Genomic DNA, 26936 nt, shown 5'->3' with positions numbered 1-26936 from the left:
AAAGCATTGTCATCAATCACCAAAACACCTAAGGGATAAATATGCCCTTACAGACGTGGGTCAACCCATCGGCTGCGGCGGCGGCGGAGAAGGCGGCGGGGTCGTCGGCTTCGGCCATGGCGGTGGCGGACGGTGCCTAGGGGGGAGGGAGGGGGCATGTCACGAGCGGGCGGTCGCGAGCAGACGGGCGGGGAAATGAAATAAACGGGCGGTTGGTGGTTTCGCGAGCGGGCGCGGTTTTACATCAGATGTATCTTGTGATGCAAATTTGCATCACGAAGTGTTGTATTTTACATCTCCGGGAGGCGGTGATGTAATTTTTTTTACATATGGACCATATGTTGGAGCAGCCTTTTTTCTCTCGAAGCTCAAAAGTTAATTATTTTTACATATGGACCGTCTATTGGAGATGCTCTAATAAAGTTCAATATAGCTCCATGGTTAGAGCATGTCCCCTCAAACGTCTCACACGCCAGCATAAGAGAGAATAAAAAAGTGACCCAATCGAAACCCTCATATCATCTCTGTACGCCGGGACTGTTTGTAAATCCCCATGTTCACATCAAATATGAGGAAGATACGACATTGACACCAAATATGAGGAGGATATGAGGCCTTGTGAACGTGCCCGGTCGGTCCGCCACGACGCGGCCTGCCCTGAACCATCTTTTCTCTTTTTTTATTCTTTCTTTTCTTTCGCTTTCTTCATCTCTATCAATCACATCGGACATATAAGGAAGAAAATAAGAAATATGGCTGCACAAAATGGAAAATTTACCATGCACGGGACCTCCCGTGCATGGTCGAGCCGCTCATTCCGGCGCTGAGACGCGCGCTCGAAATGCAGCATATAATATTCTAACTAGTGGTTGGGGCCCGCCATTGCGGCCTCTTGAGAGGAAGTTGTGCGTGTATCTCTCCCTCTTAAAGAATAAACCTCAATTTCATCTCAAAATTAGAAAACAAAACTTTCTCATAAACCTGAATATCACATCCATCTCAAAAAGAAAAAGAAAAGGCCTAAAAAACATTCTTAAAATGAAAAAGAAACAAAAGTCTCACTTTCATCTTTCAAAAATAATCTCAAAAAAACTTTTCTCAAAAGAAAAAAAGCTCTCAACTTCATCATCCAAAAAAATTAAAAAGTTTTTAGTTTCATCTTCCAAAAAAAGTCAAAAAGTATTTTGCCACGCCCAACCAGCATGTGCCACGTGGTCATGCTGGTTGGCCACCATTCTCCCGTAGCTTAATGTGTTTGATGATTCTTCTTAGCATTGCTCTGTATAATACCTATTTATCTTGTTAGATACGCTGCAGACTTGTGTGTCAACATTGGCAGGGAAATAGTGTTGCGTCAGTCATGCTCTGCCCATCCACTATCCCACAGAGAACCTAGCACTTTATTTCTTGAGATATATTAATTCACTGATACCTTTTAATGAAAACTCTATTTCTAAATGTTTTTATATATTTGAATTCATGACGGCGAGATCTTTAAAACAAGAGCAATCTTAATATATTTTAAACATATTTCATTCATTTCATAATAACATATTTCACTCATTTTAAAACAAATTTCACACGTTTCAAAACAGATTTCACTAACTTCATATAAGATATTTCACTCATTTTAAAAAATATTTTTAAATAACATATTCCCCTCATTTCAAAAAATATTTTATAATATAATCTTTCACTCATTTCATAATAACATATTTCACTCATTTCGAAATAACATTTCTCACTCATTTTAAAACAGATTTCACACATTTCAAAATAAAATTTACTTATTTAATCTAAGATATTTCACTCATTAAAAAAATTTCATAATAACATATTTCACGTATTTCAAAAAGATTTTATAATAGCAAAATTCACTCATCTCATCATAACTTATTCCACGGCCGGCGGCGGCGGCGGCGGAGGTCGAGGAACGGCTCCTTGGCTATTGGAGAACGCCCGCAGCCATGGCTGTGAATCGTCGGCCCGAGCCGCCACGGCTGCCTTCAAGATTTTGGCCGGCCGAGCCACACTTTCAGCCGGGTTGCGACCGCGATTCGCTGGCCGTTTTCCTCCGCCTCGTGTATTCGTCGCCTTCGTCGGAACCGCCGGCGTGAATTTAGGCCGGCGGGCGGGGGACGCCGACATGGACACGGTCGCGGAGGGCGAGTTCGTTGCGGCGGCAGCGACGACGGCGACATGGGTCAGCCCATCGGCTGCGGCGGCGGCGGAGAAGGCGGCAGGGTCGTCGACTTCGGCCATGGCGGTGGCGGAAGGTGCCGGGAGGGACGGGGGGATGGGCATGTCGCGAGCGGGCGGTCGCGAGCGGACAGGTGGGGAAATGAAATGAACGGGCGGTTGGTGGTTTTGCGAGCGGCCGCGGTTTTACATCAGATGTATCTCGTGATGCAAATTTGCATCACGAAGTGTTGTATTTTACATCTCCGGGAGGCGGTGATGTAATATATTCTTTTACATATGGACCATCTATTGGAGCAGCCTTTTCTCTCGAAGCTCAAAAGTTGGTTATTTTTACATAGGGATCGTCTATTGGAGATGCTCTAATAAAATTCAATATAGGTCCATGGTTAGAGCATGTCCCCTCAACCCCCCCCCCTCCTCAAACGTCTCACACGCCCGCATAAGAGAGAATGAAAAAGTGACCCAATCGAAATCCTCATATCATCTTCGTACGCCGGGACTGTTTGTAAATCCTCATGTTCACATCAAATATGAGGAAGATACGACATATTGACACCAAATATGAGGAGGATATGAGGCCTTGTGAACGTGCCCGGTCGGTCCGCCACGACGCGGCCTGCCCTGAACCATCTTTTCTCTTTTTTTTCTTTCTCTTTCTTCATCTCTATCAATCACATCAGACATATAACGAAGAAAATAAGGAATATGGCTGCACAAAATGGAAAATTTACCGTGCTCGGGACCTCCCGTGCATGGTCGAGCCGCTCATTCCGACGCTGAGATGCCCACTCGAAATGCAGCATATAATATTCTAACTAGTGGTTGGGGCCCGCCATTGCGGCCTCTTGAGAGGAAGTTGTGCGTGTATTTCTCCCTCTCAAAGAATAAACCTCAATTTCATCTCGGAATTAGAAAACAAAACTTTCTCATAACACCTGAACATCACATCATCTCAAAAATAAAAATAAAAAGCCTAAAAAACATTCTTAAAATAAAAAAGAAACAAAAGTTTCACTTTCACCTTTCAAAAATAATCTCCAAAAAAACTTTTCTCAAAAGAAAAAAAGCTCTCAGTTTCATCATCCAAAAAATTTAAAAAGTTTCTTAGTTTCATCTTTTAAAAAAGTCAAAAAGTTTTTTGCCACGGCCAACCAGCATGTGCCACGTGGTCATGCTGGTTGGCCACCATTCTCCCGTAGCTTAATGTGTTTGATGACTCTTCTTAGCATTGCTCCGTATAATACCCACTTATCTTGTTAGATACGATGCAGACTTGTGTGTCAGCATTGGCAGGGAAATAGTGCTGCGTCAGTCATGTTCTGCCCATCCACTATCCCACAGAGAACCTAGCACTTTATTTCTTGAGATATATTAATTCACTGATATCTTTTTATAAAAACTCTATTTCTAAATGTTTTTATATATTTGAATTCATGACGGTGAGATCTTTAAAACAAGAGCAATCTTAATATATTTTAAACATATTTCATTCATTTCATAATAACATATTTCACTCATTTTAAAACAGATTTCACACGTTTCAAAACAGATTTCACTAACTTCATATAAGATATTTCACTCATATTAAAAAATATTTGTAAATAACATATTCCCCTCATTTCAAAAAATATTTTATAATAAAATCTTTCACTCATTTCATAATAACATATTTCACTCATTTCGAAATAACATTTCTCACTCATTTTAAACATATTTCACACATTTCAAAACAAAATTTACTTATTTAATCTAAGATATTTCACTCATTAAAAAAGGTTTCATAATAACATATTCCACGTATTTCAAAAAGATTTTATAATAGCAAAATTCACTCATTTCATCATAACTTATTTCACTCATTTCATAATAGTGTATTTCAGTCACTAAAACAGATTTAACATATTTCAAAATAGATTTCACTCATTTCATATAAGATATTTCACTCAGTTTTATATTGGGTGAAATAGGTTTGTAATGAAATAGGTTGGTTTCACATCTTTCAATCGAAATAGGTTTTTTATTACATTTTTCTAGTGAAATAGGTTCGTTTGACTTATGGAATGTGAAATGTTGAAATTTAAACGTATTTGGAATGTATCCAAGATTGATCTTGTTCTAAATGTCTTGGCACAAGGAGTCTAAATATATAAAAAGTTACAAAAATGAGTTCATAGTTTAAAAGATATGAGTGATTTAAATTCTCTATAATAAAATAAAGTCTATGAATTTGTTTCAGACGTGCGCATGTCATAGTTGAACTGTGACCAGAAAAAGAGATAAAGATGATACATGCATGCGGAAAACTCAAAACGGTGCCCGGGCTCATCTGCTCCCTCTCAGCAAAAAATTCAAAAAAAAACTAGAAAAATTCAAAAAATTCCAATTTTTTTGTGGTGGTAGATAATTTGACGCGTGAGGTGCGCCCCAAAATTCAACTCATTTGGACATCTGAGCACCTCTCGGCAAAAAAGACAAATCGGGTCAAAACAGTGCGTGAACAGTAAACATTTTTACAGACCCTGATTTTGTCTTTTTTGCCGAGAGCTGCTCAGATGCTCAAATGAGCTGATTTTTGGGGCGCATCTCAAACTTCAAATTATCTACCATCACAAAAAAAATTGGAATTTTTTGAATTTTTTAGTATTTTTTTGAATTGTTTTCTAAGCGTGGGTGCAGATGAGCCTGGGTGCAGATTAGCCGCACCCCAAGCATGCACCCTTTGCATGGCGGCGTGACATAAAGTGATTGATGGTCTGCCATAATACACTGCTATATTAGTGCAGGAATGATAAATACTACTTCTTCCGTCTCAAATTTTTTGTCTTAGATTCGTCTAAATATGGATGTATCTAATATTAGAATGTGACTTGATACATTCTATTTAGATAAATCTAGGATAAAGTTTTTGGAACGGAGAAAGTACTTGTATAGGGGAGGCTGGTTTGCATGCTCTGGAATCTCCAAGTGAGCCAACGGCAGATGCATGCACGGGGCGGGAGAATCCCTTTTCTCTATGCTGCATGCATAGACAAATAGAGGATCAAGACAGACAGGTCCGGAGGCACTGAACGGGCTCTTAGGACGCAATTTGTGACTCACATGGTACGATTTCTGAAAATAGATTGCTTGGTTGAATTAAAAAGAGTCAGAGAGCCCACCACTACCCCCATCCAGATATTTCTAGAGGAATTTTTTTAAGGGAAAAAATGAAGGTCCTCTTCCTGTTCGCTAGATGCCATAGAGAGTGTGGAGAAAATGATGCAAAGAGAAGATGAGGAGGAGAGGTGTGGTGCGATTTTTTCCCGGCGTCTAGCATCGTTTAAATAGCGGGCGGACGCTAGGAGCTAAATGGCGTTGTGTTTAATGTCGTCTGGTTCGCGAACGAACGTGTTGACCAGAGTAGGTTTCTCGGCACACACGCGAGTTTAGTGGAGGCGGGTGGACAATTTGTATCCGTTTGAATGGGGGAGGAGGCATGCTCAGTCGGGTGTGCAGCGGCCGACGCTCTCTCGGCCGGTGCGCCACTTCAATGCCGGAAGTGAGAGGTCGCGACCGCTCTGGGCCGGTATTAATACGAAGCAGACGCTCTATAGCTGCATGAATGCGGCCAGCTGGCGTCGGGTGGGACTGTGCCCGCAACCACCCCTGGCACAAACACACACACTTTATGTCTGGTTTGTGGAAAAGCACGTCCGGACTGCCATGCGAACAGAGGTAGGACCGCATTGGATGGCAAAACAAATCCGATATGTGCGGTCCAGACGGTTGCAGGGGATTTGAGGGTCGGCGTTGTAGATGCCCTAAGACCACCAGTTCCAAAAATAGAGGCAATGCAAAGAAGGCTAATGATGAATGTTATTTTTATACTCCTCTAACCCGAGTATAAACAGAAATAATTCATTAAAACTGAAATATTCGCTCCAATATTGGTATTAATGACTAATGAACGCAAAGGATTAAAAATATCTGATGTTTATTTTGTTTCCACAGGAAATGGGCTATTTATGGATTAAATCAAGCCAATATATGGAAATGAGTAAAGTGAAGATAGAGGAGATCAGGTAGGAGGCGCACAAGAGGAAACCGAGCAAACGAAGACCTTTCACACGACTACGCCCGCTCGTATGGGCGGTCGTATGGCGGGACACCCGTGACGTCTGATCCACCTATACAACCTTTATAAAGGGACCGGTGCCAAATGAGCACCAGAACATCACAGAACATCTCAGAACATGCCAGTCATCGCCATCTTCACCATAGCCATCTCCATCTACCCTAGCCATTACCATTTCCCATATCCATAGTCACAACCTTCACCACCACCATAGTTCTCATCAATCTGGTCATACTTATAATCGTGTGTCACACACGACATCCATTATAAGACATATTATCAATCAATCAATCTTCATGATGTGTTCTTCGATGAGTTCTTCATGTGATCTTATCTCCACGTGTGAGTAGTTCGATAAGGTCATGGGTTGAGGCAAGGGCCTTGCAACCTGATGTATTTTTTGGAGGGGTCAATGGAAGTGCTTTGAACTAACATCACGTATGCGTAGAAAAAATTGATCCATAGTTCTCTCTTGTCTTGTTCGCCTTCTTCATCTCTGTGGGTACTCAGGATCATGGAGAGCGAGTCATGGAGAGGCTAAGGGAAGGGAGACCGTGAAGTGTTATTCGGAACACCATTGACAAAAATATTTAGTACGGTAACATGGATCCTATCTTTGGGGATTCAAGAGATGTAGTCATTAAACGCCCAATGCTTGTGTCAGACTATTGCAATCTTAATTACTGGGGCAAACCCGTGTAAGGCCTTCGGTTGGACAACTAATTCTTGATGCAGGACACGTGTCGGTCAAGACATAATTTGAACACAACCCCCACTTCGAGATGTAGCAAACACATCTTGATGGATAACTTACAGAACACAAATTAAGATCATGATGGCCGCGACACGAATATATACTTGTCAGTAAAAGTCCTCATACAAATGCCGGTTTTCATTATTGGTGTTTTTAGTGTGAGTTTGATTTATGATCCGGTCAAAAGCTGGAACCTAATTCTCTGGCAAAAACTTGTTTGAGATCCTAGCTTAAAGGGCACCTTGCTTTTGAGGGTTCAATAACTTAGGGTCATCTATGGGACAAAGACTATAATTCTTTCTGTTCCATTTCTGAAGCACTAACAGCGTGTTTGGTAATATTTGGGAAGGGGAATGGAAGTTTAGAGTAGGGAGTTGTATTGAGATTAGACATGGGATGAGACATTTTATTCTCAATCCTCTGTTTGGCACATAATAGAAATTATGTGTGAGATTTGAGGAGAAAATGTATTCCCTTGTTTGTTTCATGGGAATTGGCGAGGGACTAGACATGGGAAGTTAACGTAAGTTGTGATGAAGGGTTAAGATTGACTCACTAAAACAATTTCCTTTCAACTTCCACCCCCTCCCCTGTTAATAAAATGGTGGGAGTTGGAGTCTAAAGTCCCATGCCTATTCCCCTCTGAATTTCCAATCCCTTGATCCAAACAGTAGATTAGAAGTCTCATACCCCTTCAATTCTCATTCCCTAGATCTAATTACCTCCAACCAAACACGCAAAGGAAGTAATCAGCCAAGGGCACTGGTAAGACCGATACCTAGGAAAAGCCTAATGGCGATGCCACTAAGAGCATTTGATGAGGTTATTCTCCCACTTGATAGGCCCATTTAGGCCTGAGCCCACATACTATGTATACCAAAGATAACATCAGGAACATAATGGGTTTTACTCGGCATGGGTCACCCATGAGGATAATTCTTTCACTCAACTCATAATGAAAATGATACATCTTTACTCGGATGGACTTCACTCGGTTCACAGAAGCCGAACGGCCAGAAGCATTAATTGAGATATTACAAAGCCTTGAAGCCCGTTACAACTAGCAATTAAAGCGTTCGTTACCGCCAAGCGTGGACATGTTTATCTCACTTTATGGGCCAACGGACTGATGGAACACCATGTTCAAAACATGTCCTGGACGGATGCAGACGGTTTGAAAGTCAGCGTTAGAGATGCCTAAAAGCTCCTTGGCGCAACACCAGTCGACCCTTGCCAGGGTGCTCCTATTTGGCGCGTTCAGCGCCGCAGAAGCCAGCCGGCGCCCACTGCAGCGCCTAGTGGGCTGGCCCATGAATGCGCAACGCAGTACACTGAATTATAGCGCAAAAATCCATGCGAAAAAGTTCATTATTCGGTCAATTACTATATCGCTTAGATTCTTGTGTTATCTGAAAATAATTTGGAAAAAGATTTTTAATGAAAAAATGTTCATTAAATTTTGAAAAAGTTCATGAATTTCAAGAAAAAGTTCATTGATTTTGAAAAAAAGTTCATCAATTTGAAAAAATGTTCATTGATTTGAAAAAGTTCATCGATTTTTGAAAAAAGTTCATGATTTTTTGAAAAAAGATCATCGAATTGGAAAAAAAGTTCATCAAAATTGAAAAAAGTTCACCAATTTTGAAAAAAAAGTTCATCAAATTTAAGAAAATTTCACCGACTTTGAAAAAAGTTCAACAATTTTTAAAAAGTGATCAATTTTGGAAAAAAGTTCATCGAATTAAAAAATGTATTTTGAAAAATAAAGAAAAAAGGGAAAAAATATGAATGAATAGAAACAGAAATAAAAATCAAAACAAAAACCGGTTCAGAAAAAACCGACAACTAAAAAAGAAAAAAACGGCTGGAGAAAGTATAAAAGAAGAAAAGTAAATCGATTACCACAACGTTTGGTCACACCGATTGGTTAGTGTGGGTTACACTTGCGGCACCTGAAGCGCTAAATAGGAAGACCGACGCCTGAAGCGCTACCGTAAATTATGTGGTTTGCAGGTTCACCCTCGAAGCGGCTCATTTGCCGTGCGTTGTGTGACGTTGGGCCGCTGACATGTGAGCCAGGTCTTGATCAGGTCCACACGTCCGTGATAGAATGGCAGGTCCCGAACGGTAGAGGATCCTCCTCCTTGCACCCTCTGATTCGCTCGCGCACTAAGAGCATCTCCAATAGCTTGTGTATATTTGGATGTCTATATATCCATATAGACAATGGTCTAAAAAGATTCTCTCATATAGACATTCAGTTTTGCAACAGAACGTCTATATACAAAACATCTATATTCTCTTTCTAATATTTTAGTATTATTTTGTAACTACCAATTCAACTACCATTTTAACAGTAATTCAACATTTTTCTTATTACAATGTTAACGGCTACTTTTCAAACGGCTATATTTTCAACAGACACTTTTCAAACGGCTCTATTTTCAACGGCTCTATTCCAACGGCTATATTCCAGGCCTATATATACCACCCCTTCTCACCTCTCTCAAATCATTCCATCTTGTGCTTGTCTCATCTCTCTTTCGAGTCCGTCTGTCTCCTCTCCTACAACACAATGAGTGAAACAGTGTTTGTTTTGGATATGCTCATGAAGTCGTCATCGTCTTCATCGGACGACGACGAACTAATTCTTGCAGCATTTGCGGAGCGCGATGAGGAAGAGGAGGCAAATGCTCGACGTCATGGCGGTTCCACGCTGGGACGGCAGTATTTGTATCGCGGAAGAGATGCATGATTTGTTCTACTGTGGGACAACTACTTCAAAGAAAATCCCACCTTTCCCGAAAGTTATTTTCATCGAAGGTTAGTATTACTACAATATTCTTGTATAAAACAAGTGCCCGGGCTTGCTGCACAAATAAAAAGGATATTAAACTCTCACAAAACATATGAAAGTTTAGAACCAAACTAAAAAGATGGATGCGTACCTGCTGAGCGATAGTCACCCCACTTTGGTTTCTATTAAGAATTTGCTGATAGTATCCACAAAACTTACTGACTTGTTTATTAATAGTGCTCCAACGACAAGTGATTGCATTTTGAACACGCACCGGCCATGACACTTTCTTGCGCGTGCTGTAGTAACCATAAATCCTACCCCGGTAAGAATTTGATGATTGATCTGTCCCTATCACAACATCCAAACTGGTGTGCAACCATGCTGCCACCAACAATTCATCCTCTTGACTAGACCAATTCTTTCCTTTAGTGGATTTTGCTTTGGCAGATGCAGACACTTCTTGAGTTGGTGGCATCTCTTGCTCCCCAACTGGACTATCTGGCACTTGTGGTGATACACCGAAGTTCAACATGTCGAGAAAACGCTCGTCTCCTTCCATCTGCAAAAAATGGCAGAAATTTCATATGACAATACATCAGCAGTAGCAGCATACAGGGGCAGCAAAATTCACTCTTGATCTTCAGTAGCAGCATACAATTTCACATGACAATACATCACCAAACTAGCATCAACAATATCAATCTTCAGTATGCACACATGTTTAGCAGCAAAATTCAGCATGCACACATATTTAGCAGCAGCAGTAGCAGCCCCCTCCCTCGACCCAACGGGGACGGCGCCCGCCGGCGGACGGCGACCCCGCCCTCGACCCAAACCCCCCACCGCAGCGCCCCCTCCCTCCACCCCAATCCCCGAGCAGCGCCTCCACCCACCCCTCCACCCCAACCCCCGAGCGGCGCCCCCTCCCTCCACCCCAATCCCCGAGAAGCGCCTCCACCCACCCCTCCACCCCAACCCCCGAGCGGCGCCCCCTCCCTCGACCCAGACATGGCAGTGGTGGCGACCCATATGCCGCGGCGGCGGCGATGGCGACCCATATGCGGTGGCGGCAACGGCTAGATCCACAAAGGTTGGATCCTATCCTCTCATCCCTCTCTCGCCGGGAGGAGAAATTGAGCATATCTCGCCTCGGGATGCTGTGGTGTGGAACAACGACGACCTCGCGGCGGCGTCCTCTTCGTCTCCAGAGCAAGCGACTTGGCGGGAGAGAGGGCGACGGAGTTGGCGGGAGGGAGAAAAAGTGTCTGCGGTTGAGCTATGGACGATGCCTTCACATCGTCCAGGCCTGGACATTGTGGAAGTGGATTTAGAAGATGTGCATGTTTGGACATCCATTTACACAAGCTGTTGGAGCTCCATTTTGGGCTCACATTGTGAAAAAGTAGTATAGACAATGGTATAGACAAGCTATTGGAGATGCTCTAAGGGTCTTCATTTTTCCTGTCTTTCTCTAAGCAGAGAACGAGGGGAAAATAGTAGGCCACTCCAATTTTTGTGTCAAAACAAGTCCACTAAAACTAACAATCTTTCCTCATCTATACTATTATTAAACAAGCAAACATATTCATCGCTAATTGCACACAGACTAATCTACACACAACAGCAGGAAGGAATTACAGCCTCTTGATCAGATCACTTAATTTAAGTTAACCGTTAGATTAAAACTAATCCTCGGCCAAAACTGCGTTTAGCATTTTTCCTGGGCGGACGAAAACTCTGCCATCGCACCCACGCCCGCAAGAGTAGTACTACACGAGGACGTCACCTCCATCTATCCCCAACTCTGTCATTCCCACCGCCCCTTCCTCTGTTGCCTCCGCTGCTCCAGGGAGGATCGAACCCCCGCCTCAGCCGTTCCCCATCCTTCCCTCCTCTCTCATCCTCACCGCTGCGTCGATAGTTTCCGGTCCCTCTCCTCCCTCGGGCGGCGGCGGCGACGACACGGGACACATCAGGCTCTGTAGATGGGAAAGTTTCCAATACAATAGATGTTGTATTGATAGGGTGCTAGTGCAGTATATATAATTACAAGGGAAGGCCTCTACCTCAACTATACAAGACTAGGAGGTGGGCCACAACTCCAATATACATTTCAACACAAAATACAACTCAACACCCCTCGCAGTCAAAGCGTCGCCAGAGACACAGAGACTGGACCGAAACTCCTCGAAGACGGAAGTAGGCAACCCCTTAGTCATCGCATCAGCAAACTGTTGCGACGTCGGCACGTTAAGAACCCAAACACGGCCAAGGGAAACTTGCTCGCGCACGAAGTGAATATCGATCTCAATATGCTTCGTACGTTGATGGTGCACTAGGTTGGCGGAAAGGTAGACCGCGCTGACGTTATCGCAGTAGACAAGAGTGGCCTTATGAACATCACAAAGCAACTCCTGGAGCAGCTGACGGAGCCAAGAGCACTCGGCCACGGCATTATCCACGACGCGATACTCTGCCTCGGCGCTGGAGCGGGAGACCGTGGGCTGCCACTTCGATGACCAAGAGATCAATGAGGGCCCAAGGTAGATGCAGTAGCCTGACGTGGAGCATCGACTGTCGGGGCAGCCAGCCCAGTCAGCATCCGAGTAGGCCACAGGGTCGGTGGAGGCGGAGGCCGTCAGGGTGAGTCCCAAAGACATGGTGTTGCGTATATAACAGAGAATACGCTTCACCAAGGTCTAGTGGGAACCATGCGGAGCGTGCATGTGGAGGCACACCTGCTGAACAGCGTACTGCAGGTCGGGTCGAGTTAGCGTCAAGTACTGTAGAGCACCAACAATGGAGCGATAAAACGCTCCATCGGATGCGAGAGACCCCTACAGAGCAGAGACCTTCGCCTTCGTGTCGACGGGGGTGGGTGTCGGCTTGCAGTTAAGCATACCGGCATGCTCCAGGAGCTCGTGGGCATACTTCTGCTGATGCATAAAGAATCCGTCAGTCCGGCGGACCACCTCGATGTCGAGGAAGTAGTGTAGGGGCCCCAAGTCCTTGAGGGCAAACTCATCACGAAGACGAGCAGTTAGCCGCTGAAGGAGATCAGGGGCGGATGCCGTGAGGATGATGTCGTCGACATAGAGCAGCAGATATGCAGTGTCAGCTCCCTGATGATACACGAAGAGTGAGGCATCGAAGCAAGTGGGCCGAAATCCCAAAGACTGCAGGAAGGCCGCGATACGTTGGTACCAAGCCCGAGGCGCCTGCTTCAACCTGTAAAGAGAACGGGAGAGCAAGCACACAAAGTCTGGGTGCTTGGCGTCGACAAAGCCAGTAGGCTCCTCACAGTACAGCTGCTCGGCAAGATGGCCGTGCAAGAAGGCGTTGGAGACATCCAGCAGGTGCACAGGCCAGGCGCGCAAGACCGCCAACTGGAGCACGATGCGGATTGTGCCCGGTTTAACAACCGGGGCGAAGGTGTCCGTGAAGTCCACACCCCCGCGCTGCCGAAATCCACAAACTACCCACCGAGCATTGTAGCGCTCGAGAGAACCGTCCGGGCGAGTCTTGTGGCGAAACACCCACTTGCTAGTGATGATATTGGCACGAGGGGGTCGCGGAACAAGCTGCCACGTGTGGTTGCGCTGTAGGGCGTCGAACTCCTCCTGCATTGCAGCTAGCCAATGGGGATCCCGAAGGGCAGCGCGAGCTGAGGTGGGGACCGGTGATGGCGTCGATGTCGAGGCGGCAAACACATACTCATCGGATGAGTAGAGCATGCTCGGCCGAAGCACTCCTGCTCGGGCACGGGTAGTCACGCCAAGAGGTGGGGCAGCAGGGCCGGCAATAGCGGCGGGGGCCACGACGGCGGCAGGGGCTGTGGCCACCATAGGGGCGTCGACGGCGGCAGGGGCACCCATGGCAGCGGCAGGTGCCTCGGCGCCGGTGACGGGGGCCGCGGCGGCAGCGGCGCCAGCCGAGCCGGCAGCCGAGGGGGCGACAAGCAAGGAGGATGTCGAGCCCATCGCCGGGGTGGCGGGCGGAGTACCCACCGGCTCAACCTCGTAGGAAGGAGACGGGGATCCAGGGGCCCGGTCAGACTCGACCTTTGGGGAGGGAGTCGAAAAACCGGGTGGTGGCGGCAGAAGGTGCCGTGCCGGGAGGGGCTCCGGGGGCCGCCGCCACGCATCGCTCCAGGAAGGGGGCGCGGGGGCCGGCGCCGAAGGGGCCGAAGCCAGAGGAACCTGAAAAAAGGAAACACCGTCTCGACAAAATACACGTGCCTCGAGGTGTACACACGATGAGTGACAGGATCATAGCGTCGGTAACCTTTGGTGTTAGGAGGGTAGCCAAGGAAGACGCATGGAATAGAACGTGGTGCGAGCTTGTGTGGCTTGGTGGACATGGTGTTGGGATAACAGAGACACCCAAAAATGCGAAGACCATCATAGGATGGTGGTGTACCAAAGAGAAGGTGGTGAGGGGCATAGTTCCACCGAGGATGACACGGACGAATGTTAACTAAGAGAGTGGCGGTGGCAAGAGCATCGGGCCAAAACCTTGCGGGCACGTTAGAGTGAAAGAGTAATGTGCGAACGCAGTCATTAAGAGTGCGGAGAATGCGCTCGGCGCGACCATTCTGCTATGAAGTGTAGGGGCAAGTCAGACGGAAGATGGTGCCGTGAGAGGCGAGAAGTGTGCGAAAAGGAGTGGAGGAGGTTAGGTTACCGGGATGAGCTGTCATGTGCGCAGTAGCACCTGAGTCCATGTACCAGTTGCCTCCACCGATAAAGCTACTCGGCGACGGCACGGAGTGCTAGGCGGCAAGGAGGGTGGGGTCCCATGGCACAGGTACCGGCGGCGGCGGGAGGCCCTTGTAGGGTGGCGCCGGGGCGGGTGGGCCATAACCACCGAGGAAAGGCGGCGGTGGCGGGAGGCCCCCGTAGGGCGGGCCAGAGCCACTGAGGGGCGGCGGCGCAAGGAGGGCCCCGTAGCCGGCGCAAGTCGGCTGGTAAGGCGCGCCGATGAACGCCCGATGGCCCGCGGGGAGAGCCTGCTGGTGGTGCGGCACCCCCCGAGCGCCCTGGGCCGGCTGCTGCTGCAGGCGGCGGTGGCGGCTACCGCCATGCCGGTTGCGTCGGCCCCCTCCTTCTTGCAGCTGCTCCTGGGGAGGCGCTGGTGGCGGCAACGGGTAATACCCGGCGGGTGCGGGAGGACGCGACCGGATCGGCGCGGCTGGTAGAGCGGGGCCACCGCAGATGGTGAAGTAGCCCGAAGAATCCATGGAAGGTGTCAGTGGCGGCGGGAAGAGGAAGGGAGCGGCGGCAGCACGCGGGAGCGTGCGGCGACGGCGCGTCGGGTTAGGGTTTCGGCGCGACGGGACGACCGCGGCACTGCAGGAGGCGCGCGGCGGCGGCAGGAGGTCAGCGCAGTGGGTGGGAGCGGAAGCAGCGCGATGGCACGGGGCGGCGGCGGTGGGGAGCGGCGGCCAGCACGCGCGAGGAGGCGCGGCAGCACAGGATGGCGGCAGCGTCAGAGGAGGACGCATCGGCGGCGAGGTGCGGCGGCGGCACCGGCGAGGAGGCGCGGCGGCGGCAGCGGCTTGCCCTAGGTCAGGACCTTCAAGATGATACCATGTAGACGGGAAAGTTTGCAATACAATAGACGTTGTATTGATAGAATGCTGGTGCACGTATATATAATTACAAAGGAAGGCGTCTACCTCAGGTATAAAAGACTATGAGGTGGGCCACAACTCCAATATACATGCAACACAAAATACAACTCAACAGGCTCGGCCTGCGCCGGTGACGGCGGGGTCCTTCTCCTCCCTCGGGCGGCGGCGACATAGGACACAGCGGGCTTGACCTGCACCGATGACGGCGGGGTCCTTCTCCTGCCTCGGGCGGCAGCGGCGGCGACGCGGCACACAGCGGGCTCGGCCTGCGCCGGTGACGGCGGACCCTCCCCTCCTTCAAGCAGCGACGGCGGCGCGGCATGCAGTAGGCTGCCATGGATGCAATGCTGGGTGCGGGGCATGGCGGCCCTTGTGGCGCAGGCGCGCGACGGTGCTGTGGCGGCTGCCGTGCCCGACGCTCTGGACTGGAGGCAGAGCGGCGCCGTCACCTGGCCAAGGACCAGGACAGGTTTCCGAGTGGTGGAACGTCTTCGTACAGCGCCGGTGAGGTCGCCTTTCGTCTGCGTTGTACATTTGGATCCCAGTGTGTACGACAACAACCCTGATGTTGTCGCCAATCTCACATCTTGTGTTCTTTGAAATCTGAAACGTGCATACGTGAATGGTAGTTCATAGAGCGCAGTATGGTTAGGGCCGACCAAAATGCATCGGGGTGTACTGGTTGACAAGGTTGGGCTACATTCATTCCGGTATATGCCTCTCTTTCTTCAATCATTTATTGTTGCTTTATTCTCATTTCTTTGGCAGATTTCACAGCTCGCAACTTTCAGTGTCCAAAAGTTAATTTCAAACTTTAGATCCACAAGATTGGTAAGAAGTGCAATATTCTTTCTGCACACATGCCTTGAGATAGTAGCAAAATCATTTGTGGCATGTTTAACTCGGTCGTTTGTGTTTACATAGGACTGGAGTTCCAACTTTGCCAGTAAAACTAGATTAACTGGGAGGGGCTGAAACTCTTTTGCATGTAAATGTTTAACTGCATGATTTAAGATGGTCTAAAATTCTTTAGCTTGCAACTATTTAACGAAATTATTTTTAAGTGGGCTATCACGGTGACACCATACCTTGAGTACCACTTAATACATATGCAAATTAGATTATGATAATTGACCTTTCATGATTGGATCTCAAGGCAATCATGATATTGTATTTTGCAGCTTTAATAATTCTAACTGGAGGGGTATTTCGTAACTTGAGAGTGTCAGGTTCGATGCATAAAAAATCGTGGTCAAGTTCAAAAAAAAACGTGGTCAATATGTTATGTGCCATTCTGCGCAAGAACTTCATCCTCATCATGCATTTCCCCCTTTCATTTGAGTTAGCAAAATGGTTACTACAAGACCAATATAATCTCGTAATGTTATTGCAATGCCATTGAAATTTTGTCGTGCTCATCAAACTCTTTGACCTTGCAGACTATAAAATATAAATTTCATTACTGGATTATCAAGCGCTTCAAAAGATTGGTTTCTCTAGCAAGCAGAGAATTTCCCTCACTGTATGGACCGAACGTATTATTGATGTCTCTGTTACACGATCTGGATCCATTCCAAGTATGTACTTCCATGCTACAACGTCTTGATATTTTTATGCTTCTCGCAATATTTCTTTTTCATTCAAGTTGCAAGTCCATGACATTTGATATCAAGAAAGGCAAAGACCATTTTTGTGTGACCAGAGATGAGTTGTTGTTGGAATATTTTCCGGAGCACAAGGCTCTTTTAAACAAAATGATCATTCACATAAGATAGTTGTCATATTTATGGGATAGCAACAAAGCTGATGCTATGTGAATATCGAGCCTTGCATCTGGCACCATGCTACTTAACCTGTGTCCTAATTTCCGATCATCGTTATTAAAGGTCTACTGAAGATGGCTAACCACAAGCTCTCTCTCGAAATAGACAACTCCAGAACCGGCTATGTTGCCTCTCTTTGCTTGACACGTTATATGGACTAACAAAATGTGCAGCTCTGTTTTTTTTAAAGGGGGGCTCTCCGGCCTCCGCATCAGAACGATGGATGCGGCCAACTTTATAAATAAGCAAATAGGTTCAATAAGGTCTTAAAGTCTCAAATGAAAGTAAAGAAAAGCTCACAAAGAGCCAAAGGACAATAACAAACCAGCCAAAAAAAGCCACAACCGGCTGGCATAAAAAAGATAGGTAAACTAATTGCCTATCCTATTACATGACTGCCATCCAAACCGGTTGAAGATATCCCGTGCTACCATCTCCCAGCGGATAGATCCAGTAACCAAACGCTTCTTGGCCTCCGTCGGAGTGAGTAGCGACCACATACGGATCAACGCAGTGGCTCGAAAGTTAACCTGCAAAAAATGAATTTTTGTTATTCTGTTAAAAACCAAATCATTTCTGTAGTTCGAGTCTGCCCACAATAAAGCACATACACCTACGCGAATGTGTCTCGCTGTTTCGGACTCTATCCCGTTAAGCCACGTTTCAAATAACGTGCTGACAAAACTCGGAGGAGTAATGTTAAAAGCAATGTGGACCGTCCGCCATAGAACTTTGGCTAACGGGCAATCAAGAAAAAGGTGTTTGATAGTTTCATCGCGATCACAGAAACTACACCTAGTAGGTCCTGTCCAGTTACGCTTTGCTAAATTGTCTTTGGTTAAGCTGACTTGTTTATGTACAAACCACAAAAACACTTTAATTTTCAAAGGAACTTTGACTGTTCAAACATATTTGGAACTAGGAATAGAGCTTGAATTGATAACATATCCAGACCTAGTAAGCTTCCAGCGTAATTGATCAGGCTGTTGAGACAGCTGCACCTCCATCGGTTTACTCACTAGATGGAGCCACTCTTCCCAACGATTACCGAGTAGCGTCCTCCTGAACTGAATATTAAGGGGAATGGATTGAAATACCGTTGCAACGAAAGCATCACATCATTGAACAATACGATACAGAGATGGGTATTGAAGTGCAAGGGGGGTCTCTCCGAGCCAAGTATCCTCCCAGAATCGTGTGCTAGCACCATTGCCGATAATAAACTTTGTCCTATTAAAAAAATACTAATTTGACTCTCATAAGCCCTTTCCAAAAAGGTGAGTCAGTCGGCCTCGCTGTCACCTGGGACAAAGTTTTGGAGTGAAGATACTTACTACGGAGGATCTGCGCCCAAGTGGCATCAGTCTCGATAGATAACTTCGACAACCACTTGCTGAGAAGACATATGTTCTTGACCTCAAGATTCTTAATGCCAAGACCCCCTTGGTCTTTCGGTCAACAGATAATATCCCATTTGGCGAGTCTGTATTTTCTTTTTAGTTCATCGCTTTGCCAGAAGAATCGGGATCGATAAAAGTCCAGCCTTTTCCTAACTCCAACTGGGACTTCGAAGAAAGACAAGAGAAACATAGGCATACTCATGAGAACCGAATTAACCTGAATTAATCGGCCTCCGTATGACATGAGCTTGCCCTTCCAGCAACTCAGTTTCTTTTCAAAGCGATCCTCGATACACTTCCATTCTCTGTTTGTCAGCTTACGATGGTGAATTGTATACCTAAATACGTAAAAGGTAAGGTCCCCAATTCGCACCCAAACAATTGCCTATAAGCCTCTTGTTCCTCATTGGCTCCTCCAAAACAGAACAATTCGCTTTTGTGAAAGTTAATCTTTAACCCGGTCAATTGTTCAAATAAACATAACACCAGCTTCATATTTCTCGCTTTTGCCAAGTCATGCTCCATAAAGATGATCATATCATCGGCGTACTGTAGGATAGACACACCTCCATCAACTAGATGAGGCACCAAGCCACCCACCTGACCAGCCTCCTTAGCCCTTTCTATTAGAATTGCCAACATATCAACTACAATGTTGAACAAAATAGGAGACATCGGATCCCCTTGTCTCAGGCCCTTATGTGTCTGAAAATAATGACCTATGTCGTCATTCATTTTAATTCCAACACTCCCTTTTTGCATGAACGTACCTGGCGTCGCCAGGCCTCATCAAACCTTTGACTTTATCGCACGCTTTCTCAAAAATCACCTTAAAAACAACTCCATCTAGTTTTTTCATGTGGATTTCATGGAGCGTTTCATGAAGGACCACAACCCCTTCTAGGATGTTTCTGTCCGGCATGAAACCAGTTTGGAAATGCTGCACCACAGAATGCGCAATCTGCGTGAGCCTATTAGTCCCAACCTTGATGAAAATTTTGAAACTAACATTGAGAAGACAGATCGGCCTGAACTGCTCAATTCTCACAGCCTCTGTTTTCTTAGGAAGCAATGTTACTGTTTCAAAATTCAAGTGAAATAACTGAACCTGTCCAGAGAATAAATCTTGGAACAATGGTAGCAAATCCCCCTTAATAATATGCCAACACTTTTTATAGAACTCCGCCGGAAATCCATCAGCTTTACTATAATCGATAGGGTGGCATTCTTTTCTCCCTATTTTCTCTCGATGTTTGTGTCGAGACAATTTAGATGCCAAGGCGCTTGAATGTCTAATGTCTATTTTTAATTTCTTCATTTTTTGAAGCTGATGATGACTCCAATTGTACAAATTGTTTATTCAGTCTTCCTTTCCTTAACAACACTAAATAAAAAGGAGATACAAAAATAATTTTTAATGTGTATATTTCCATAATGGCAGGAGTAATACGAGTTTTTTTGCTTTGTTCAAACTCTCGACAAAATTGCTTCATAACTATAATGAACGAGGAATTTTCTTCCCGCCGTACACGGGTACGGTTGAAACTCACCTGGTTGATTGCCTTTGATGTGTGATATACTCATATGGATTTATTTTTAAAAAGAAGTTTATCTACTAATGATGAAGGGAGAAATTCCTTTGTAAGGTTATTCATGCATTGCACGTGCATGCTTGCTAGTCAGTTGAAATGGGAACACAAAGATTCTAGGCACGTAGACGCACGGCCAAGTTCAGAGTCCACTGGAAGTCCTAGCAGCCACCCCCCACCACATAGCAGCCGCAACGATTTTGACACCCAATCCTGCTGCCTCCTGAAAAGCTGGGGCACATCCGAAACTACAAATCTCATGGACGAGCGCACGCAGAAGCTGTCCACCAGTCAATTGCGAGCTCGTAAATACTCTACCAGCCAAGCAGAGCCGCCGTTCATCCCACGTCTCGCGTCGTCTGCTCGTAGCGCCACGCCATCGCGGCGCGCGCTGGCTCGGCGACACGTCGTCAAGTCACCCTCTCAGAGCTTGGCACGTCCGCAGGTTCGCGAGCCTACGACCACGAGTTTCGCGAGCAGAGCGGCAGCCCACCAAGCAGGCTCGTCATCTTCGGCGATGAGTTCCCGCGTCGCCGGATCCGTCCTCCTCCGCCACCTGGGCCCGCGCGTCTTCGGGCCGACCACTCCTGCTGCGCAGAGGCCCCTGCTTGCCGGAGGAGAAGGGGGCGCCGTGGTCGTGTGGGCGCGGCCGCTGTCCACCTCCGCCGCAGAGGCGGCGAGGGAGGAGGCGGCCGCGTCCAAGGACAACGTGGCGAGCACCGCCGCCGCGACGGCCGAGGCGATGCAGGCCGCGAAGGCCCAGGCCGTGCAGGCCGCCAAGGAGGGGGGCAAGAGCCCAGTGAGCAGCTACTGGGGCATCGTGCCTGCCAAGCTGGTGAACAAGGACGGCGCCGAGTGGAAGTGGTCTTGCTTCAGGGTACTGATCAACTACAAGTTCATGCGTTCTTGTCGTTGACAGTGCACGTAATCGTGGTGACCGTGTGATTTTGCAGCCGTGGGAGGCGTACACGTCGGACACGACGATCGATCTCACCAAGCACCACAAGCCCAAGGTGCTGCTCGACAAGATCGCCTACTGGACCGTCAAGTCGCTGCGCGTGCCCACCGACATCTTCTTCCAGGTATGGTACGGTGGTCAGATATATGTGTTCGTCAGACACTGACATGACACGGCGAGCCGACTTGGGCCTATGCTATGCAGAGGAGGTACGGGTGCCGGGCGATGATGCTGGAGACGGTGGCGGCGGTGCCGGGGATGGTGGGCGGGATGCTGCTCCACCTGCGGTCGCTGCGGCGGTTCGAGCAGAGCGGCGGGTGGATCCGGGCGCTGCTGGAGGAGGCAGAGAACGAGCGGATGCACCTGATGACCTTCATGGAGGTGGCCAAACCCAAGTGGTACGAGCGCGCGCTGGTGCTGGCGGTGCAGGGCGTCTTCTTCAACGCCTACTTCCTGGGCTACATCGTGTCCCCCAAGTTTGCGCACCGCGTCGTCGGCTACCTCGAGGAGGAGGCCATCCACTCCTACACCGAGTTCCTCCGCGACCTCGAGGCCGGCAGGATCGAGAACGTCCCCGCCCCGCGCATCGCCATCGACTACTGGCGCCTCCCCGCCGACGCCAGGCTCAAGGACGTGGTCACCGTCGTGCGCGCCGACGAGGCGCACCACCGCGACGTCAACCACTTCGCCGCGGTACGCCCATCTCTCTGATGCCTGAACTCTGCTCTGCTAGCTTCTCCTGATGTGATGTCTGGACTCTGAACTGTTTTGATTCTGATGAATGATGATGGGCTGGGCATGCAGGACATCCATTTCCAGGGGCTGGAGCTCAACAAGACGCCTGCCCCGCTAGGATATCACTGACGAATGAATGCCCAGGCCGGCTTGTACTCTGCCATTGTCAGTAAAGAACAAAAGTCGTTGCTAATATATGTGTCGGATAGGTAAGGTAGTGGTGCTTGAGAAATAAAACGGCCGTATGTAACGAGAGCTCCAAGATTTCTCGAAGAACTATTCGGTTCGCTAGCGATGAACGGTGGTGCACTTCGGCTTGTAATGGAAGTTGCTTCTGTTAGCAAAGGATATATGGCGAACCAACCTATGGTTGGATGGTTAGCGGGACTGTGGTATTCCCAGCCCATCAGGGTTCAAATCCTGGTGCTCGCATTTATTCCTGGATTTATTTCAGGATTTTCGGCGATGTGCATACAGTGGGAGGAGACGTTCCCGTCGACGACGAGACGCCTACGGTGACTTCGTAAATATCAAGATGATATGCTGGCTCAGTCTTTCAGAGGTGCTCATATGGGTAGGGCGTGCGTGTTTGCGTTCATAGGGATGAATGTATGCGCGTGTATGAGCCCTTGTGTCTGTACTGATGTTCAAAAAAAATATAATGGGCTAATGGCCCATCAAACCATCGTGCCCGCAAAAAAAAAAAGCAAAGGATATATGTGCTGACATTCTGCTTCAGAATTCACAAGTGCACTTTCAGTTGCAGGCTCGAAATTTTGCATTTTCGCTTGATCCTCTTTTACTAGTTAGTCAAGAAACCAGCACCCACCGTTGACTTGCACTTCCCCGCAGGACACAAGCCAATAATCTGATCTGCTTACTCGACAGGATATTGAAACAAGATATCTTTTCATAGGAAGAAGCTACTGAACCCAACCACAGGACACACAAAATGCTAACACTTTTCTTTGAGAAAAGGAGGATTACCCCCGCCTCTACATCGAAGCGATGCATGCAACCATCTTAGAGCATCTCTAGTACACCCGTATAAGTGATCAAACCCGCATAATTTTTGCGTTTTACGGTTTTGGTCGAAAAAAGTGTTCGGAACAGAAACTGTAAAAGTGTCCAACCCGTAAAATTTTGAAGGGCCACCGAAAACGCACATCCAAAACCCTTATATTTGGAGGTTGGAAGGCCGAATCTAAGGGGCCCCGTATACCGCTCAAACCTCATCGGAGCAAACACGCCGCCGCATAGTTTGCCGGAATCCGCCCTAAACTCGTCGGAATTCATTACCGCACGCCGGAAAAGGCCGCTAGACGCCGCAATCGATCGCCGCTAGTTCGAATTGGACGAGGTCGACATCGCTGTGGCCCCCCATGGCCTCAGCCTGGCCGCTGGAATCTTCCCGGCGCGGTAGGCAAAGCGGCACGGCTCGACCGGGCGGCTGGCAATAGAGCAAGGCGCGGACGGCGGAGGCGACGGGGCGTGGCCGGCGGGGACGGGGCGTGGCCGGCAGGGACGGGGCACGGCCGACGAGCGGCGGGGCACGGCTGGCGGGCATGGGGCGCGATCGACGGGGTTGGGCGCGGCCGGCTGGGGAAAGGGGCGGCAGCGACCGGATTTGAGGAAGGAGCTCTTTATCCCAATTTTATAGTTTGTTTTACAGTATCTATTCGGCCGTAGCTAAAATGAACCCTTAAAATGCATTTTTTTTTCTGACCTGTATCCCAGTTTTACAGTTTGTGACTGAGAAAAAGGCTTTCGCCCCGCTATATAGATATAGCAACCGCCCGAAGAACAAAGAGTCCAAGGGGCAAACAGCATAAGCATGTCCAAAAGAAACAAAAAAGAAATAAGAGAGAAAATAATGTTAACAACGTCGGATCGACGAAGACGATGATAACCCGAAACCGTTGCGCCCACCAGAGATGTACCACCTCGCTCCAGGCACCTCGAACCTCCGCATACCAAACAACACCTTCAGGAAGGAACACGACGACAACGGCGATGCTGCTACCCGGACAGGTCCTAGGGTTTCCCCCGTATGCGGAGGGGCGTGGGGAAGGGGAAGACCCGACGCCCTTCAGGAAGGAACGATGGCGCCCACGGGCGTCACCGCATCGGTGCCGACAAGCCGGCATAGATTTCTCCCATCCGCCAAACACCCACAACCCCGAAAGGTCCGACGCGCTCCACCAGACAAGCCACCCACGAACGTGCGCCACTACGGTCTTGCCACCATCACCGCCGCCTCACCATGGTCATCGAAGCGAGACCAACGAGGACGAGAGGGAGCAGCCGGGAACGAGGAGCGGCAGCGACAGCAGCCATGTCGGAGGAGACAACCTCCACCGCCATCGGCGGTCACCGACCAGACGCGACAAGGGGAGCGTACCAAGCACTTGAGGCCCGGCCGAGCCCAAAAGGGGCTCGTGAAGCACCCGTCGCCGAGCTGCAGTAGACGAGCCGCCGTCTCCACAACCCCCCGCACGAGCCGCACAACCACCGCCCTCGCCGGAGCCACCGCAGGGGAGACCAAGTCAGGCCCGTCCACACCCAGATGGGGCCCAAAAGGGCACAGATCTGGGCCGGGAGGGCGCCGCCACCATCCACCACGCCGGCCCGCCGCCACTAGGCCACCGGAGCTGCGCCGCCAGGAGCAACCACCGCTGCCGGAACCACCGTCGACCGAGGAGCACCGCCGCGGGACGCCACCACCCGAGCCATGTCACCGCGCGCGGGAAAGGGAAGGCCGCCGCCGCCGCCAACACCACGCGTGTAGGGCCCGATGGCGCAGGCCGGCGGCGACGGGAGGAGGGGAAGGGGAGGTGGAGGCGCTAGGAGCGGGAAGATGGGCCCTCGGTCGCCTCGCTCGGGGAGGCGACGCGGGGGGCGGGCCGGAAGGGGGGAGGGAGGGGGGCGCGACGCGGCGCGCGCTTCCGGCGGCCGGAGGCGCGACAGGGGAGGGGAGGACGGCCGACAGCGGCGGAGGCACGGGAGAAACCCTAGGCGCGGGTCTCCGCCAGGGCACTGCTTATTTCACAGTCTGTGATTTTATGGGGTCTGCTAGAGATGTTCTTACTAACCAAAAGATCCAACAAATATATAGCACTCCGTCTGTCTCAAAATAAGTGTCTCAATTTTGTACTAACTTTAGTATAAAGTTACTAAGCTTGAGACACTTATTTTGGGACGGAGGGAGTACGATACAAGAACTCATAAAGAGATAAATAAAGGAAAAACTCAAAGCCACAACCGGCAAAATTTAGGACTAGGTGTCTATGCACCTATCCTATTGTTTGGACCACATCCAAACCGGTTATAGGTATGACATGCGACCGTCTCCCATGGGTTGCATCCATAAGCCATATGCTTCTTGGCTTCTGCACGACTGAGTAACGACCACGTACAGATCCAACCACTTGCCTTGTAGATAACCTGCAAAAAGTTTGTGATATTTTGTCTGTTAAAAATCACGTCATTCTGGCAGTTCCATATGGACCAAGGTAAGGCACACACCCCGACTCCAATATGCACAGCTAATTTAGGCTCTACCTCATTTAACCAAGTCCCAAAAAGAGTGTTTATGGTATCAGGTGAACTGACGTAAAATGCCACATGCATTGTGTGCCACGGTAGCTTGGCAAGTGGACAACAAGAAACATGTGTTGGATTGATTCATCTCGATCACAGTAACAATATCATTTACTATCCTCGCAATTACGTTTTGTCAGGTTATCTTTAGTCAAGATCACTTATTTGTGAACGAATTACATAATTTTTTTATCATTAAGGTCACCTTGATTTTCCAAATGTGTAGTGACTTTGGGATTGGACTAGTGTTCATCAAGTTTGTATACATAGACTTCACTGAGAATATCCTTGACACGGAAAGTCTCTAGTGTGGTGTATCTGGCTCATCAGAAAGGCTGACCTGCATCAGCCTGCGCATAAGATGTAGTCACATCGTTCCCCCAAAAGTGACCTTCTGAATTGTATGTTTAAGGGAACAGATTCCAAAATTGTACTAACGAATGTCTTTTTTTGTTGTACAATATTGTAGATGGTTGGATACATTATGGCCAGCGGCGTGCTCCCTAGCCAAGTATCTTCCCAAAACCTCGTTGAATTGTCATTCTCAACAGTGATTTGGTCTTATTGAAAAAGGCATTGTTTAAGACATTGTTTGGATTTGCTCAACCTTCATCCTTAGGATGAAAACACAGGATCCAGCCTTCGATGGTTGGTTCCGGCGAAGGCGGCGCCTGAGTGTAGTTCCATTCCTAGAGGCATTGTTGCTAAAAATCCTTTCTCAATGTCCTTGTGATGTGAAGAGATGAGTGGTGCGGATAATCGTTATTGTAGTTTGTCAGTCACTGTTTTGATAGCTTTAGAATCCTAACCCCCCTCTCACCCCCCCTCCCGGTATAGCTTCAGTCTTGCATGGCTTTGCACTTTGCCGACGTGATGCTTGATGTGTGTGTTGATGTTGACTATGTGCATCCTAGTCATGAAGAGAGCAGGAGTTGCTTATGTTAGCATCGATATATGTGCTAGAAGTGTCCTTCAAGTAGAATGAGGGGGTCCGTTGGTAGGTTCTAAAAAAAGTAGAATGAGGGGTCCATGTCATATCAATATCATATCATTTCCTCTCCTAACCCTAGCGAGAGGCGATCATGGCGGTGTCGTGCCACCCCTTCTCCTTCACCGGTAGGTTGTTGCCCCTCCTTCGCTGTCGACATGTCGGCATGGTACAATGAGGACGCCTCGATCTACCAAATGGAGATGTAAGGTATTTTTAGGTTGACCTTCATTGTTAGTCGCTTCGACCCTTCCGGTGATGGTGACGATAGCGTAGAGTAAAGCCATCTTCGGTGTCACATCGTTGATGTTGGCGACAGTGGCTGCCTGAGAAATAATTAT

At 48.1% G+C, this 26936-nt stretch overlaps 1 protein-coding gene across 1 annotated transcript; it reads left to right on the top strand.

Moving 5' to 3' along the window:
- Nucleotides 1-20558: 20558 nt before the first annotated feature.
- Nucleotides 20559-22781, top strand: LOC123137885 (ubiquinol oxidase 1c, mitochondrial). Its single transcript, XM_044557739.1, has 4 exons — nt 20559-21191; nt 21268-21396; nt 21477-21965; nt 22077-22781. The coding sequence occupies exons 1-4, from the start codon at nt 20574-20576 to the stop codon at nt 22134-22136; spliced, it is 1296 nt and encodes a 431-aa protein (XP_044413674.1). The 5' UTR covers nt 20559-20573; the 3' UTR covers nt 22137-22781.
- Nucleotides 22782-26936: the final 4155 nt, after the last annotated feature.

The sequence above is a fragment of the Triticum aestivum genome, chromosome 6B, assembly GCF_018294505.1.
Source record: "Triticum aestivum cultivar Chinese Spring chromosome 6B, IWGSC CS RefSeq v2.1, whole genome shotgun sequence".
In the NCBI taxonomy this organism is placed as follows: Eukaryota; Viridiplantae; Streptophyta; class Magnoliopsida; order Poales; family Poaceae; genus Triticum; species Triticum aestivum.
This window is presented reverse-complemented; position numbering and strand designations above follow the sequence as displayed.

Bases quoted from the DNA above. Each gene is read 5' to 3' on its own strand.
- LOC123137885 (XM_044557739.1), top strand. From the start codon at position 20,574: ATGGACGAGCGCACGCAGAAGCTGTCCACCAGTCAATTGCGAGCTCGT. The intron at 21,397-21,476 runs GTATGGTACGGT...TATGCTATGCAG, and splicing joins CCACCGACATCTTCTTCCAG to AGGAGGTACGGGTGCCGGGC. The intron at 21,966-22,076 runs GTACGCCCATCT...CTGGGCATGCAG, and splicing joins ACGTCAACCACTTCGCCGCG to GACATCCATTTCCAGGGGCT.